The 18332-nt window shown below is 40.0% G+C and overlaps 1 protein-coding gene across 2 annotated transcripts in view; it reads right to left on the reverse strand.

Annotated features, from left to right (window-relative positions):
• Positions 1 to 610: 610 nt before the first annotated feature.
• The window catches only part of LOC119661315 (bridging integrator 2), a 30419-nt gene continuing 12697 nt past the window's right edge, over positions 611 to 18332 (reverse strand). Inside the window, exons 1-8 of one of the 2 annotated variants that reach the window (XM_038070607.1) lie at positions 10795 to 11389; positions 3103 to 3193; positions 2870 to 3041; positions 2163 to 2674; positions 1968 to 2099; positions 1769 to 1897; positions 1402 to 1573; positions 611 to 1287 (exon numbers count right to left, since the gene is read on the reverse strand). In XM_038070607.1, the coding sequence (XP_037926535.1) occupies positions 1196 to 1287; positions 1402 to 1573; positions 1769 to 1897; positions 1968 to 2099; positions 2163 to 2674; positions 2870 to 3041; positions 3103 to 3193; positions 10795 to 10898 (1404 nt within the window). In that variant the 5' untranslated portion in view covers positions 10899 to 11389 and the 3' untranslated portion in view covers positions 611 to 1195. Of the gene's footprint in view, positions 1288 to 1401; positions 1574 to 1768; positions 1898 to 1967; positions 2100 to 2162; positions 2675 to 2869; positions 3042 to 3102; positions 3194 to 10794; positions 11390 to 11712; positions 11895 to 18332 lie in introns of those variants that run through there. The other variant, XM_038070608.1, reaches the window with a different exon arrangement.

Consider the following 18332-nt stretch of genomic DNA (forward strand, 5'->3'; position numbering starts at 1 on the left):
ATGGAGGATACTGTCAATACCTGTACGGGTTTAAATTGGACACCTCGTCTAATTGTCCAAAATGCGACGGGGTCCCAGAGGACCCAGCGCACGTATTCTTCCAGTGTCTTAGGTCCGTGGAAGAAAGGAAGTGAAGTGCTATCACCGGCAAATTTTGTCCGGAGAATGGTAGCTTGTCAGGAAGACTGGAATGCGATATGATCGCAATAATTTAGGATAAACTGCGAAAAGCAGAAGAAGTGAGGAAGGCGCGGTTATGAACCCCGCAGGTTTTGTGTTTACACAGAACCTTAAAAAGAATAATTCGTTAACTTTCATCATTGTTACCGACTTAATAACCGACGGTGCAATGTGAAGCGGTTCGAATGCATACATTTTAAGCAGCTACAGGAATATCTACACAGCTCGACAGCTGAAAGAGAAGTCATCAGGTTATAAGTGTCAATGTAAGGATTAAAAGGTAATTGACACGTCCAGTGGCTCCGCTCTCCCTTCTGTTCTGAATAATACTCACCTTATTTTGCTTCATATGCAAACATACGAATAAATTGGGACAAAATTACAATCGGCTACTTACGGATATCTAAATTTAAAGAATTTAGAAATTCCATTTTTTGATACAATGATAGCAAAAATTTCTTATCTCTTTTTATTTAATAATTCTCAAAAAATTTACAACAAAAAAGGGTAACACTTAATAATGAATTTCTTATTAAAATCTGGACATTTTCTTTTTTTTAGATTTCATAATTTTAATATATATCATTGTTTTTCATTTTTCGAATTCATCTTCATTTTATATTTCATTAAAGCAAATCTCAAGGATACAGACTCCATTAATCCTTTACTCTTCAAGAAAGTAGTGTTGAAAGGAGAGAGTCGCGTTGAATATACGCCTCTCCACATACTCAGTTATTAACAATATGTTTTACTAATTGAATAAGATCTCAATGCTTACGTTTGGTAACTAAAAATACTTGTTTGTACCGAAACCCCTATCAGATGTAATCAAATTCGAATGAGTATTGAATGTGAAACGAATGAAATAGACGGGATGGATGATTGTTGCCGTTTGTAGCATTTTGTTTCATGGGAAAAAATTGACACATTTCTTTCAAGTTTGTATATATATATTTATGTATATATTTTTCAAAAGTGATAGAAAATAAAAAAATAATATAAATGTGTGTAGGGATTAGACGGGTTTGCTTATGGTTTGAATACTTAACAATTTTGGTTTACCTTCCGCCGCAGTAACAACAACAGTACTACTTTCTGTTGCTGTGCCTGCTTATTCACATTTGGCAGCGATTAAAGGATGAAAGAGAAAACAGACGATTTTTATACAGCTAGTGTTCAGAGGAATAAAATTGGTCTATCGCATATGTGAAAAAGGCTCACTTGTTGGTACTGCAGAAGGCGGAATTGCTGTTCCTGGCGTTGTTTTAATCATGCTAGAAGGTTGAGGCACCACAGACGCATTGGATGATGCATTTGAAGTTGCGGCTTGTTCATCGCCAGCGTTTAAAGCTGCCTTTATTTTGTCGTTTTCACGCGACATATCCTTGTTGGCCTTGGGGAAATTAATTAGATTTGATTATTTTTTTCACGTTTCATTCAACATTCTTTAATGAGGGTAAGAAATCACAAAGTATAACCAAAACCGAATAACAGTTACTTATATAATATACATTAGAAAACCCGATGGAAGGATGATTTCCTTCAAAGTGATATAAAATTATGACCAATAAAAAAGTGATTATCTTACCGTTTTTGCTTCCTTAGTACTAGTACTACTTAAAGACTGCAGCACATCGCTCCGAACCTTACTGCAATCTAGACGGACGTTTTCAACATTGTGTTTCAAATCGATTGTAGCATTTTTCAACGATTGAAGCTGAAAATTGAAAAGGAAATAATAGAATTAGAAATATGACTTCGGCTAATCCAGCAATGAATTTTCTCACCTCATAATTTGAATTATTCTTAAAAGTATCAAAGTCAGTTAGGACTTCCTTATTCTGACTCCAATAGCGTTCAATGGAATCAACATGAGAAGTAATATTCGCTGTTCTTTCCTGCAAGGAGTCAATTAGTCTCTGAAAAGAGATATCGTAATTAAAAAATTTCTCAACACAAATGAAATATGAGTTTTATATTACCTGCTGCGATCTTTGATCGTCACTCAACATTTTTGTCTTTTGACTAAGCGTATCATTAATTGAACTAACATTCGCTGACAATGTTTTGATTTCTTTAAGAATAATTGTTTGAGCCTTTTTCAGTTCATCACTGTAACTTGTTTCATTGTTATTGGCACGTCGTGTCGCATTCATTACCGCCTCACTGAAATTTGCCTTAAGTGTATTAATCTCAGCACGAAAATCGGTTTGCCCCTTCTGAATATCAGCGAATTTCTCCTTGATGTGATCAACATCAGCGCTAACAGCTGCAATTTCAGCCCCGAAATCCGCAACAAACTTTTCATCTTTCTGATAGTCTTTCGTCTCTTTCAACTTTGCATCGTACATTGAAAAACGATTTCGTAATTCTTCTATGTAGTTATGAATGTCGACTAGCTTATTAGCTAGAAGAGTTTGATTTTGCTCTAAGATTTTCGATGTTTCGTGCCATTTTTGTAGAGCGTCAGGCACATTTTGGCTGGTTAATGCCACTACAAGGATACAATAAAAATTAATGTGTTATCGTTGGTTTGCTTTTTATTGGGGATCTTGAATATGCATCGTTTGACACAATTTTGAAAACATGATTTTATAGACATCGCATAAAATTAAAAGCTATCTCTACATATTCAGGATCGCCCAATACAAAATTTTTCAAACAATTCGTCACTTTTTCCCATTCTAACCTTCTTCAATTCGACTACGATAGTCGTAGAGTTGCTGTTTAAGATCGAAATGTAACCAATAGACAAAACCTAACGATAGTGCCACTGACATAACAAATATAATTGGTATGCACGTTTGTATCAATGAGAATTTCCTGTGTCTGGTTCTGTTCGAGGTTCGAACAACTTTAGGCTGGTGGAATGAAAGTTACAGATCTAGCCCTTGAATTGGAAACAAAACAATTCAAAAATACCCATGCAATGTCATCCTGCTCATCTGTTGATGGGGAGAGAAGCTGATCCTGGGAGTGAATACCATTTCCAGCGCAATTCTTCTTATTAGCCCTAAGATAGAGATTTGTTAAGCGAAAATTTGATAGATACAAGTGCCAAGAAGCTTTGCAAAGATATCACAAAAATATTCCAAACTGATAGTATAAGCCAATGTTGCAGGTTTTATTGTTCGAAAGCGAAAAACAATTAGTATTTAAAATTACTAAAGAATTGTGTTGTAGGGTTTGGCAGATGCAAATATTATCTTTTCCTTTGTCTCAAGGGTGCCGAAACTGATCAAATTTACGTGAATTTATTAGAAGGAATCTTGCAGGCGCTTTAATTTCCAAATGATGAATCTAGAAAGGAAGAAAACCCGCGAGATAAAACTAAAAAAGAAAATAACGCGTGAAGCCGTAAAAGTCGAAACCAAAGTGCCGTGAACGGAAAGATCCACGACGAATCGCATCCTCAATCGATACTTCATCTACCTCAGATATTCATGAGGCGCGGTACTTCGGTTGTGTGTGTGTGTTTGAGGCGGGGAAGATGCAAAGCCTCTGAGCACTCAGACCTTAGTGGTCCATTGTATTCGATTCTCCCGTCTAACGGAATATCCCGGATTCGTTTATGTATCGCAGGATTTCGGTTAATGGATGTGATGCTACCCGCTGCAGTTGGAGCACATGAGCACCAAAAATCTGATGTCTGATGCGTCCGTAGGCGGGGCACTCACATAGAAAATGTTCCGTGGATTCCGCTTCTTCATTACAGGATGGGCACGTATCATCTTGGATAATTCCTATTCTGAACATAGGCCCAGCTAGTGAATTATGGCCAGTCAGAATGCTCACAATACTTCTGCAAGTCTTCCTGCTTTTCGACAGGATAAACTTTGCAGTATGTTTGTTTGATTCTGACAGGAAAAGTTTGGTCTGTCTAGCAGCATTAAGGCTTCGCCACCTGTTATTATGGGAAGCTTGTTCCCAGTTTTTGATAGCAGCATCACCCAATGCTACTGACAATCTAATTGCTGGTTCCGATCCGAGCACGGGGAAAGTTGAAGCCTTTTTTACTAAGGCATTCGAGATTTCATTTCCCTCTAGACCACAATGACCAGGTACCCAGAGTAAATCCACCCTATTGAATCTAGAAACAGAATTCAATCGGTTTCTACATTTCTGAACGATTTTTGAAGTGATCAAAATACTACTCAACGCCCTCAATGCAGCTTGACTATCGCTACAGATTGCCATGTGCCTGCCGTTCAACCGCTGGTCAATCAATCGGATTCCCGCCCTTGGGATCGCATATACTTTAGCCTGAAAAACCGTTGTATATTGTCCCAAACTAAAAGCCCACTTTTCGTTTTTATTCGAGAGGTAGAGTCCTGCTCCAGAACCATTTTCTGTGTTTGAACCATCGGTGTAGAAGACGTCAGTATATCCTGACACGCATTCTTCTGGTTCGTCCGACTTTTCTCTCCGCTTCAAGATAACATCATATCTTCTACCAAATAGATGCATGGGGATCTAAGAATCGAAAGGCATTGTGAAAACTAGATTCGGTTCTCCTCAATAATATAATAATAATAATCGTTGGCGCAACAATCCATATTGGATCAGGGCCTTGAAGTGTGTTAGAGCACTTCATTCAAGACCGTAACAGTACACTAGGAGGCAATGTGGTCAGCATTGCGCTCGCCCGAGATTATTACCCTGATTTGACTCAGGTACTCATTCACAGCTGAGTCGACTGGTATGCGACGTCAAATCACGATGCAAATTCCACTGCCACCAGTGAGATTTGAACCGCGACCTTCCGTATGACAGCCTAGTGCTCTAACCACTGAGCTATCCGGACACAATGACTCTTCCAATGCTCTGTCCCCCCACGTCCATTGTTTTTCCATAGATCTAATCGAATTAGTCTATGAGCTGCTCTCATTGCAGTGCTCTAAATAAACAAATTCAAGGGCTGCAAATTGAGTAATGCATTTACAGCCCATAAGCTGTGAGAGCTCGTTTCATCGTTACCTTTACATGTTTGTTCCAAAAAAACTTCTTGTCTAGAATAACTTCCAGATATTTCACTTCTTCGGAGAGTTGAGGGGTTCTACCCCTCATCTCTGGAAGTCAAAGACCATTCAGTTTCCTCCTTTTTGTAAATAATACCATTGTGGTTTTATTTGGATTTACTGAAAGTCTATACCTGAGACACCCACTGTCAATCAAATCAACGGCGCATTGTGTATTTCTACACACCATTCCGAGATCTCGACCAACAGCGCATAGTAGTGAATTGATCAGCAATCTCCACAGAAGTGGCGATAGCCCTCCTTGAGGGCAGCTTTCGTCGCTTCCGTTGTTAAGTAGCGATCAACGCCCACTTTAGTATACAACAATTTCTGCGTTAGCATAGCGTAGATCCAGTTTATTAGAGTTTCGTCAACACCATGCTCTCTGGCGGCATCACGGAGCTTTTGGAAGGGCGCACAGTCAAAAGTCGCTTCAATGTCCACGAACATCCCCATCGCGTACTCACTCTTAAGAGTTGCATCTCTATTTTTGAAACCAAAGAATGAAGAGCAGACTCACAGGACTTTCCACGTTGGTAAGCATGTTGGTTTTCATTTAGGGGGTGCGGCCTTAGCGCCTTCTCGCGAATGTGACGCTCAACCAGTCTCTCCAGACGTTTCAGCGAAAATGATGTTAGGCTGTTTGCCTGAAGTTCTTTGGATTTGAATAGTCATCTCTCCCAGGCTTTGATATGAAGACTATCCTCACCTTCTGCCAAGAGGAAGGCACGTAGCCCAGAGCAAGAGATCCTCGAAAAATATTTCTTAGAAGTTGCTCTAAGTGTTTTATACCCTCCTTTAGCATCGCTGGGTAGGTGCCATCCATGCCAGGTGCTTTGAAGTGTTCAAATGATAGTATAGTAGCTCTCGTCTTTTCATTGGTAACAACCGCTCTCGCAGTGTCCCAATTCCCCTTGCAACGCCTTCGTGTTGAAGGGTTTGCAGAAACCGCCAATGCGCTTACGGTTCTCACCCTGGATAGTGCCTCTTAGTCAGTATAAATTTCGCGCATTAAAGAAGAGAAGGAAAGGAGAGAATCATCAACGGCGCAACAATCGGTATCTGGTCTAGGCCTAAAGAAAGAATCCTCAAGTGAAAAAAAAACTTAGATCGGCTTCGTGTATATAATAAAAATATACAAAAAACCAATAATCAAATAATAATACAAATACACCTCCGCAGGTCCCTAACCCGAAATGTGAAATTAGGGAAAGATAGCTTTAGTTTGAAAGGCTGTAGGCCACCGCAGGGTCTTCGAAGGAAGGTGAGAAAAATGTAGTAAGTTCGTAGTGTTTATGTAGGACGCTCCCGTAATGGACAGCAGTGTCGAAGCCGCTTATCGTGGATCGGTCCAACTTCTATGCGCCACGATGACCAGGACCATAATCTGTGGCGACCACTTCAGCAGATTCGCGTAGACAGCTGCGATTCGCTCCGAGCAGCTGAAGTGTACAGACGTATGTTTATTATAGGCATTAATTTTACTGAGCGACGTATGGATCAATCCACTATGTCTCTGATAAAAATCCAAAGTGGAAGTGAAAAACAAAGTGAAAAATGAAGCGGAAACATTACAGAAGGAAGTATTGTTTTAAATCTGTTTTATAGTGCTTGAGATGAAAAAATCAAGCGCCGGCGAAGCTGATGATTTTCGTAACCACCTTGGGAGAGTGTCGCAATGCGTGTTTGAGAAAAGATGACATCGTCCATTAAAACTCTCCAAGTGATATGCCCTGGGAGTTGGGGCTTAAGAGTACACTCAAGATCTTTCCTGCTTGTCGTAAAAGGCGACTAAAAGAGGTAGACATTTGTGGGGTAGCAACCTGTCAATTTCGAAACTTTACCACAACCGAAACGTCAACGTCTCGGATAGGAACTGATCTCACGACTACAATCTTTGCCTATCGAGGGGCAAGGCACACTCTCCTGACTTGGGAACTGGTTTCTAATAGGATTCTGACTGCAAGATTCTGGTCCAGGTTACGGAGCATTTCAATTGTAGAGTGCCTACAGAGACTGTCGATATTAGCAACTACACGTAGTTCAGGAGTGGCTTCCCAAGGGTGACATTGTGATCGTGATGGGCGATCTGAATGCCAAGATGGGCTCTGATAACACTTTGCTCGGACATGTGATGGAGAAGCACCGTCTTGGCGACTGTAACGATAATGGTGGGAGGTTTGTGAATTTCTGCAACTGTCTAGTCATTGGTGGCATATTGTTCGAGCACAGAAAAAATGTGGTTTTCTCGGGTGCTACGCAGATCTTTGGGCACGTCCCGAATGGGCGTCATAAGATTTCGCTTGAATCGTGAAAGCGGATTGATGACCCGAAGGGATTAAAGACTCTATTGACCGTTGTGAGTAATGGCGGGGGTGATGTGTTCAAACTCTGATCCCCTTGGAAGTCCAGCATAGTGTATGCCGTGATAAAAGAGAATTTGTTATTCCGCTGGCCAGGAAAGCGGAGGATACATCACGAATGAATTTGCATGAAATTTCAAGTCTTTCGATGGTACTGCGAAGGACGGTAACTGTCCACGATACCGAGCAACTGAAGGTGTGGAAGGAACACTTCACCACGGTTCTTAATCGTACCACATCCGGTGAAATTTTCCATCTTGATACGGACCGTTCCTCCAAATAGAAGAGAAGTCATCTCAGTCATAGATATACCCAAACGAAGTAAAGCCGCTGGATTCGACGGTCTCCCCGCAGAGTTATTTTTCGTTGCCCCTAAAGTTTCCCCAAAAATGCGTAATTCTCTTCACTTTTTCCAGACAGTGGAAGAAGAGAATGATCATCAAGATTCCAAAGAAAGGTACTCGTTTTGAGTGTTACAATTGGAGAGGTATCTGGGTGCTGATAATAGCTAAAATAATCCTGGAACGCATCAAATAACCTTTCTAAAGCCTGATCGAGAGAGAGCAGGCTGGTTTCCGATCCGTATCCCCCAGCATTGCCCACATCAATACCTTACGGATCATTTTGGAACGGTGCGCAAAATATAGATCTTCACTGCCTTGCTTTTCATCGAAAAAGATTTTGACAGTGTGAACAGGGAGTATATCTGGGGGCGGAGGCTCATCACGGGCATTTCGAAGAAACCAATAGCTATAGCACCGAGGTAAAATTTTAATGGAATTTGAGGTCCAAAGTGGAGTCCGTCAGGACTCCATTTTCTCCCCGATATTATTTATTTTTGTTATCGGTAACGTTCTTCTTGTTGCCCTATCTGGACGACGTGGAGAAGTTCCATGAACGATGACTTTTTTCCTCAAACACATCGACTATGCTTATAACATCTGTTTGCTCTCTCACCGGGCCATGGACCTTGGTCAAATAGTGCTAGATTTGGACAGAGAGACAAGTAGAGCTGGACTGAAGATAAGCACCAACAAAACCAAGGTTCTCAGTGGGACCGGTCATCGCAATCTGCCTATCTCCATTAATGTAGAACATTGAAGGAGTCCCCGAAGGAAGCATGGCTTCTGCCGACGGTGGCAGCTAATTGGATATTGCTCGATTCATTGTCAGCAGTAGATCCGCTTTCGCTGCGTTGTCTAAAATCGGGAAATGAAGTATTTCAACACCAAGATCAAATTGAGATTGTTCTGTGCTAGTGTTTTTATTATGTAGCACATGACCTGTTGGCTTGATACTATTTCAAACGAAGAACTTGGTCGGCGCATAGACCTGTTATTTTTACGCGATGTGATCGGAAGTGCCAGTGAATAGGTTACACATTAAGGACAGGTAACAATTGCATTGCCGGCTACCTCATGCAGTGGAATCAACTCTCCCAAGATGGCCCCAAGACCAAGTGGCGCAGAATGGTAGAGAAAGAGTATGGGACCTCGGAAAGTCCTGGAAAGGGCTGGAGCGCATTCCGACGAACTGCCAGCAATGGCGTGTAGATGTGTTGACGCGTTAACCACTCCAAAGGGTGAATGGCAACTACGTATTTGCATTAATGACCAGAATACCGAGGGTGTTGAACTTTTTGTATCTTTGACAGCATTATTTCTGCCGACGCCTTCGCTGTTTTGTCCATAATCTGGAATCTATTTGTGTTGCTATGTGGGAGTAGCACATGAAAAGTGACCGTCACTGTTTTTTGGGAGATTTCACCAACTTAAGTCTGAGGATGGAACCATCACAGGATGCCTGAAGAGTAGGTCATACTAAAACTATGCAGCACAGAACGGTGGAGGGAGAGTGGAAGCTTCTGTGACAGTCCGGGGAGCTTAAGAAGACTAAAAGGAAGCGGTAAGGGTGATGTATAAGTGTGAATGCGTTATGTTCCACATACAGGTTTATATCAAACATACCAAAACATTTGTGTCTTCAATCTACGCAGCATGTACAATTTTAACATGGACCCACCAGATAAGAACTAGGCCACTGGCAATAGTTAACTTTCTTTACCGAATGAATTACGTTGGTTTTTATATTCCATATACTTCCACAATGCCTGGATGAGCTCTTGGACCCGAGTTGCCTACGGTGTCTGTGCTGAGAATGAAGAGTCGGTCGTTGATAATCTAAGATTACTGAATGTGATCACAATGTCAACAATTGTGGAGTTTTTTTTGTACTGCATGCATTTCTTTAAATTGGAACTATTTTCTGATACATAATAATGCATTTTCGTCCCTCTCATAATTAAGTTCTATTCCAGAGTCGAATATTTCGCTCATCGTTCAAATGGCATGGCCACGTTCCAAAAAGTAATCTTAGTTCTTGCACTATAATCGAGGGTTTAATTAGAAAGTTCGTCGTCATTTATAGTGTTAATGGCGCTCTATTAAACCTGTATAAATATGGAATATTGTAAGTGGTTTCTATAATCCCCAGTCATAAATAATGGATAAGTTGGATTTAATTACATTTTCATTGGAGATATTTTTGGCGTTAACACTGTAGTGTTCCTCTCTGACCGCACACTTTGCTGCACTTTTCGAAGTCCACCTCACAATATCAGATTACAAGGGCGGCAATTTCCCCCTTCTCACTGTCTTCATTGAGTTTGAAGTATTTTATTAATCAATGAAAGAAGCTCATCTTCTTTCACTGAATATTTTAACTAGTCATCCCCAATTAGATTTCCACCTTTTCTATGCCTTAAGGCTACTAACATTTCTCTCAGATTGAAGTTTCTTTGCCGTCTTGGCCTGATATCTGATCAGATAAATTATCTAAAGCTCTCCCACACGAAAATAATAAAATGCCAATCATATTGCCAGGGATCTGTGAAAGCTAAGTGGGAGACGAAAAAATTATTTATAATTCCGTATCCATATTGGGTGTCATTAGCTAACATCTGATTTTTTCTCGATTCAGTTTCTTATTCAGAATAATTTTTCTATTCGATTCCAAACCTGAAACTACACTTTTCACACTTTACTGTATATCCTGAAATGTCAAAGATCAAAAACACCCAAAATATATGAATGTCCTTGTGGAGAGACAAGAGGACGTTTCGTCCATAGAGACAACAATGAGTAAATTACAGAACAACTGACACTGTTTCCATTCATGAAATCTTTGCAAAACTCTTAGCAGACACTGTATCACAATTTAACGTATAAGAATACCTTTTCGCCAACGAATGTGCTACAAGGGCATCCAGTTCTCTTCGTTTTCGCATTTTCTTTCCACCGGATCTCAGGGGTACACTTACTTGCGAAGCGGATTCCATTTCTCTCTTAACCAATTTTCCAATGAAACTTAGCTTGTTTGGCTTTTCTATCCTATCACAAGGGAACGTGTTTCAATTTGACCACGTTACCTGAACAGAATTACATTAGAATCTTAGCCGGAATGTATTCGTTGTAAAAGTACACGACATATTAGAAGAGGTTACATAACATTTCAGATTAAAGTACGGAACCAGAGTTCTCAATGGACCGACTGACTCTCCCGGATTTCGTTTTTCACCTCCCGAACTGTATACGCCTGACCTATTAACACGCACTAAATTTTAGTCCTACTGGCACACTTAACATTCGAACGGAAATATTTTAAATGTCGTGTGGTTAAAAATTTATATTCTACTTCTAATTTGGCTGCATCAGAGTTTTTCTTAGGTACTTGAGGCATCGATTCGACTCGAGACATCTACCCTTGACAAAATTATTACATGCGCATTGGGGTCCTTGGAATTTCCTATTTGTCTACTCGTGTCTATACCCCCAACGTTATACGGCTGTCCGCAGGGAAATGTAAAAGGATGAAATACGAGTAACCGTGCAGGTTCACCCCTTGGAGGAAATGTTTTTATCCCTAGGATATCATTCGATGGAGCTTGTGCGGCACGAGGAGAGGCGAGTTGGTAGCGATAAACATCAATTCAAATAGTTTACGCGCCAAAAATTGAAGAAGGCTTTTTACTGGTAATGGTTAGGCACATTTGGTGGCACTCAACGAGTGTCATTGAATGAATGGAAAGAGAATGAGGACGCCTAATTGGCAGCAATAGGGTTAGCGATGAAGTGAGTTCGTTATACACTTACCTGCTTTAATTTGTACTTCTAGTCGAGTGCTCTCGGCATGGATTACGGCTAACATATAGGACAGCGTTAGGAGCCAACAACTTATAAGAAATATTGCAATCCAAATTATTAATCTATTACATTGATTATCACTATTGGCGTCCTCACTCTGACGGTGTACGTTGGGACGAGGTCGGGTTTTCCTAAAAGAAAAGAATTGTCCGCGTTAATTTGTTATTAATGACAAGGACAGATAAAAATAGTAAAGAAATAACATGAATTTATTAGTGGTTACTTTAGCTGTGTTTGTCGAAAGTTCAAGGATTAATTATCGTTCGCAGTAGTCCATGTACAGTCAGCATAGTTCGAATAGGCTCACAGCAATAAAAGCATTATCGCTCTATTTTCAGCAGAATACAATACACAGAAAATACTACAAAAATTCATTTCATTGTGAAAATGCCTTACAATCCAGCTTCAGACATTTAGCTATGAAAGACTAATAAATCCCCTTAGCATTATAGCTATTAACGCTGAGGGGTAACAATTTACTCACAAAGCATTTCCTGCTTATCGTGAAAGGCGGTTCAATGGTTAGAAAATATGCGGGCCGGCAACCTGAAAATTCCGAAATATTACTGCGGCGGGAAGCATTGTGTGTTATTTATGGACGACTATAAATTTTGCCATCAAAAGGCTGATTTTTGATAACCGTATCGATGATCTCGAAAAGGATAACTTTTTAAGAAAGAAAGAGAAGTGAATGGAGTTACTCCACTATGCTAAATCCTACCTGAACTATCTTAGTGACAGGTCCTACGACAGGTCGACCAAAAAACGCATTCGCAATCACCCCACTCGACATCGCAGGATGGGCTCCGGTCCTGTCGGGAACGGGGCAGGTGTTCTTGACGGCATCAGAACGTAAGTAAATTAGTCCAAGCAAAAGAAATACTTGTCTGCACGTTAAATATTGGTACTTCCACTGGAAAGACAGAAGAACTCGCAAGAGCCTTTCGGAATAAGCGCATTAATATTTGCGCTCTTTAAGAAACTGAATGGTACGGTGCAAAAAGTTGTGACATAGAACGCGAACGCAGTAAGAATGGTTATAAACTTCTATATTTCAGTAGTCCAGACACTCAATATGATGTTGACATTGCCGGATGGCAAGAAAGATGCCTTCTGACAAAAACAAAGACTTATAATGTGCCTGGCGATGAGTATATCGTCATTGCGGGCGATCTTAATGGTCATGTCAGTGAAAAGGCAGACGGCAACAGGGGCCATGGTGGAAATGGTTTGGAGCATACAATAAGGTCGACGAATGTATAGTCGATTTTACGATACTCACGCACTTATCAATGCACGATTTATCAAACGAACGTCTCATCTTCAAATCTTTTATAGGGAGAACAGTAAACGCAAATCGACCATATCCTCATAAATCGCCGATATTTTATCACCGTCATTAATTCCAAACCCGGTCTCAATGAGACCATCGCACCTCAACATCGGCCGTTGACTGCTTTCTTATAAATCAAGCCACCGAAAAAAGAACGAGAGGAACGCATTGGCCCGCAGCGAAAAAAAATGATGACGATTTTTTGAGAAAAGTGAGAAAATGATGGATTGTCAACCACTACAAAAGTCGATGAATCGTGAAATCAAGTTATAAACACGATCCAAAAAGCCTATACAACCTTGGGGTCATCAAGCCTGGTAAGCCGAAATACTTGGTTTTGGAATGATGATATTCAAATGAAGGTCCGTGAAAAGAAACGCCTCTACAATAAATTTCTCGTCGATAAAGCACTGGCCAATTGGCAAATTTACAAGAATGCCACCCGGAAAGCAAAGAAAGCGATCGCCGTTACCCGAGTGGTCCATTACAAAGATATTTACAATAAATTCAACACTGAAGACGGCGAGAGATATTTGTATCAATTTGTCATAAGCCAATACCAGAGGACACAGGATATCGAACACTGCTGTTGCGCTAATGACAAGAACGATACTTTGCTTAGCGATCAAGGAGCGGCGGACAAATGGCAGACATATTACGAGCATATTTCAATGAAAGTATGTGCTCACTCTTCACTTCCGAAAGTACTGCCACATTTGGACCAATTCCACCTGTTAGCGATACTGGTGCTCAGAGGGGGCGGCAACCCTGTCGGCCGAAACAAAACCAAGTGGCCGAGGAGAACCTCCATAGTGGTAGCACTGGGAGACGCTGTATCACACTGGTTTGCTGGCCGTGATGCACTAGGCGAATGCTCCAAAGGCCTAATTAGGGTGATCAGACTCGAGTCTGCACGGGGACTCATCTGAAGTGGCAATAGGTCACTACACCTTACCAAGGATATACTGGTACCATGGGAACCGGGATAGCCCCTGGGTTCACATACCTCCGGAAAATTCCTGTTGTATGTGCGTTCAGCTCGGATGTTGCGGTTGGCCCCCTAGTGGGAGCTTCATGGGGGTTGTTGGTTACGTTCAAGTGAACAGAGACGGGTGCCGTACTCCTTAGTTCAGTAGAGATTTAGGTAAGTCTTGTATCCACCAGCATGAATGCCATGCCCTCGGTATAGATTGGTACCGTTGTAGATTAAGTCCCCGAGACAGGTACCTACCTAAAACCACAAAGACGTAATTGTCAGCGATTCTGAAGTTAAGGAAGCAATCAAACAAATGAAATGGAGGGAAGCAAAAGGACCTGACAACATCGCATCTGTGCTTTAGAAAGCAAAGAGCAGGGTCCCAACACTGTGGCTCAGTGAGTTTTTTAATTGGACTATTGGAGAAGGTGGAACATCATCTGACTGACAATAAAGCACGACCGTTCCATTATGGAAAAATAAAGGCAGTGGAGCAGAATCTCAAATTACCGGATCCGGCTGCTGTCCCACATCCTGAAGATTTTTGAAGCCATTCTCGATAACCGTATTCTCGACATGATTCGAAAAACAGTGAACCAAGCTGGGTTTGTCAAGAACTGTGGAATACATCCTGCGCGGTTACTCATGGAGAAATTCCGTGAGAAGCAGCATTAAGTGGGGTTGTAGAGCATACTATATGAGTTCGTGTTGCACACGGTCAAATGCTTTCACTACATCCAGAAATGCAATGTAAGGAGGGCGATGCGACATCCTAAGGCCCTTAGGAGGAGTTATTTCTAAAATAAATTATGCAAAGATATCACCCCGAATGTTATTGGAAGTAATACGTAATTTCAGTAAAGATTCTCCTATTGTTTGACAATAGCGGGTAGTTATGATATTTCGAACATTTTCATAAAAAGGGGCGAAAAGGGTCAATTACTTCATAGACCCATTCTCAGAAACTACCCAACCGGAAAATCTGAAAATAATTATGGTAGTTTGCGCATATGGTATCTAGATCTCGAAATGATAGCAAAAAACATATCTCTTTAAATAAATTGCTTTTATATTTTGAAAATTGACTGCGAACTCCCCTTAAGTTCTCCGTAGATCCGTAAAATTTCGCAGTATGATAGGCTTTGATAGGAAGCATCATACTGTAAAATTTGATGAAAATCGTACTATTATTGACATATAGTATAGTAGTAATAATACGTCAAAGTTCTTCCATTCGCGTCAAATAAATACTTGCTAAGCGATAAAATGCCAGTACAAGTCGAATTGAATATCAGGTATATTCACTGTATGTACACTACGAGTTATATATAAGTGAAACCATCGTGTAACAAAACCTTTCACAACAGAAGCGCAGAGCTTCCGTTTTCTAACAAAACCTTTCATAATTGAAGCGCCGAGCTTCCGTTTTCCGACTTGTTTTTAACTACCACTAATACACAATTTGGATAAAGATAAAATTATGTTGAATTTTTTTTTTCATAATGAAAGAGAGAGATTCACTTCTTGAAAGAAAATTTCTACATTATGTATGGACTTGAAAAGCTATTGCTTCTACACAGCCTACCCTATTTTCACAATCCTTATTAAAATCGGTTTATTATCTGTCTGTTCGCCACGCGCATTTTTCTCGGAGACGGTTGTAGCGATTCACACCAAATTTGGTGAAAAGGTGGGAACTGTGAACGCTCGAGCATACAGTATGTTACATAATTCTACATTGAATTTAAGGAAGGGGGTCCCCATACATGCAAAAGAGGGATGTAAACCTTTTTTTTTTCACAAATATAGTCATGTGGGGTATCAAATGAAAGATCTTGTTTAGAAATCTCCGAAGCCGGTCTTAGTTTTGACATTTGTTGGAAAAGTGGGGAGTGCGGGAGGTCGAAATTGATCATTTCTTTAACGGACCCATTTTCAGAAACTATTCAACCGAAAAATCTGGAAAAAAAAACAAGAGGCTGCCACTATATGGTGCCTAGTCTTCTGTTCAAATAAAGTTAATAATTTTTATAATTTTTTTTTATATTACTACAATTTTTAAAAATTGGCTGTAAAACCCCCCCTAAGTCCATTATAGCAACAATATAGGATATAACATAGAGCATGATCCTACCAAGTTTGGTGGAAATCGCACTATTACTATTACAACTATTATTAAAATTCAAGACTTTGAATGTCAATATCACGCGCGAAAGTGGATATTTTCTCACATAACGTGCATATATTACGTGTTACGTCCAAATGGGACAAATGTCTTTATAAAGGAAATACACAAAACCTTTCATACCTGAAGCTCCAGCTTCCGGTTTCCCGACTTGTTTGTGTTCTATGGTGAAGTCCTCCAATTCGAGTCCTGTATATATTAATAAAGCTTGCGGAGAGCAACCAATTTAATAGACATGTGTGTACCTGGTTACCAGGGGTTTTTAATTTACGTACATAACATGTATGTATGGATGTATGCTTTTGCGCACGGAGTGAAGTGGAAATGCGTGAAGATGCGTTAGATCTATTTAGGATGAAAATAGTATTTATGTCGTTTATTTGTATGTACATATCTTGGCGTTTGACAAGATATGACGTAGTATTTTGTTTTCTTAGCTATGTATGAATGGAAAATCGTGCATAGAGAATTTCTCACATAAGATGAACACAAAACCGTTCAAAACGGAGTTCTGTTCGAATTTAGAACATATGCCCTCTATCGGGTCTTTTATCTACTTTAAAGCAAGACAAATAGTCCCATAACAAATCAACTTTTTTCGCTACATGTTTGCTGTTTGTTGTTTTCTGAAAAATTCTTTTACCATTGATTCATAATTTGGCAATAAATTGGCAGCGATAAGGATTCGTCTTAAAGAGTACTTCGTTTCTAAAAACAAATTCAAAAATATATGAATGCTGGGATCATATTTTATGTAGCAACGGCAAATATATAATACATACTAATCCAAGAATTTTACGCATTCATCGCATAATGAAAAGTCTTTAGGGCTACTGTACTTAATTGATGACGCACTCTGTTTTTGATAGTGTAATATTTGATAAAATCCACACCCATGATTGATGTCAATACTGTGTAACAAAATTAACTTACCTTGATCAGATTAATATCTCCTGCGCATGGAAAAGGTTTTGTGTTGTCTCAGTATTGACATGTTCTTTATTACTTGATCATAAATACAACTCGAAACGATAAGATAAAAACCGCACCTTATTCAGTTGAATATCTCCCTGGGGACTTTCCATTTCTATAGTAGTTCTTTGATGTATTTTATAGTTCTACTCGTATAGAAGTGAGTCGTTGCCTTTAGTAAGCAGCTTCGTACCCCTGAGCCATAGAGCATATGTGGGGCGCTGAGCACAACAGAATTTTGCTGGAAGCTTCTTAATTATAGATAAGATCGCAAATATTTATCTAAGCGCAGTTGGTGAACTCTTAAAGTAATAGAAAATGATTGAAATATAACGAGAAAAAAAGTTTACAGAATGCCACCGGAAAGCGCCAACATCAATCATAATATTCAAATTTTTAGCGGCAAATTGCCAAAAAATTTAGAGAAGAAGTGCCGCGTTAAATATTTTGTTGAGTATATTTTAGATCACCTGCAAAGTTCATGGGAACAATAATTATATCGATGAGGAGGCAAAGGAAGTAAGTAGCGTTTACAGCGGATGAATTCTTTTTGAGCCAACTATTGAAATATATATATAATTTGGGACTGTTGCTGCTCATCTTTCTGGTACCCCCTCCTACTCAGTAACTTCTCCCTTATATCGCATTCTGTCTTCTGCTGCACCACTTTAGCAAGGAGCATTCTTCCAGTGAAGGTCGCTATCTCTTCCTTCCGTCGCTCTTTTCCGTTCCCCACCCAAGAGTATCTTGATCCTTTTATGTTGTCCTTTTGCGCACCGTTACGGGTTTGAAATAAAATGTTCCTACGTCGTAGGCTACATTCACGTTATCACAATTTCGGCTGATGTCTGAACTGAAGGGCTTTTAGTCATGGTGGTCAGTGGTAGGTTATTGAAAAAAAATGTTGAGAACCCTCACAATATCGAGCCCGTGTACAGAATGGTGCAGTTTTGCATAGTATGCGAAATTCTCAGGACATCTAGGGCAGCCGTGAGAGAAGTAAATACAATAGCTGTAGCTAACAATATTATGGGAAGCATAACCACCTTCTTTTTGTCGATTGCCACTCAATATTGATATTTTGAGGGATAAGGGCATTATGG

This window comes from Hermetia illucens, chromosome 1 (assembly GCF_905115235.1).
Source record: "Hermetia illucens chromosome 1, iHerIll2.2.curated.20191125, whole genome shotgun sequence".
Classification (NCBI taxonomy): domain Eukaryota; kingdom Metazoa; phylum Arthropoda; class Insecta; order Diptera; family Stratiomyidae; genus Hermetia; species Hermetia illucens.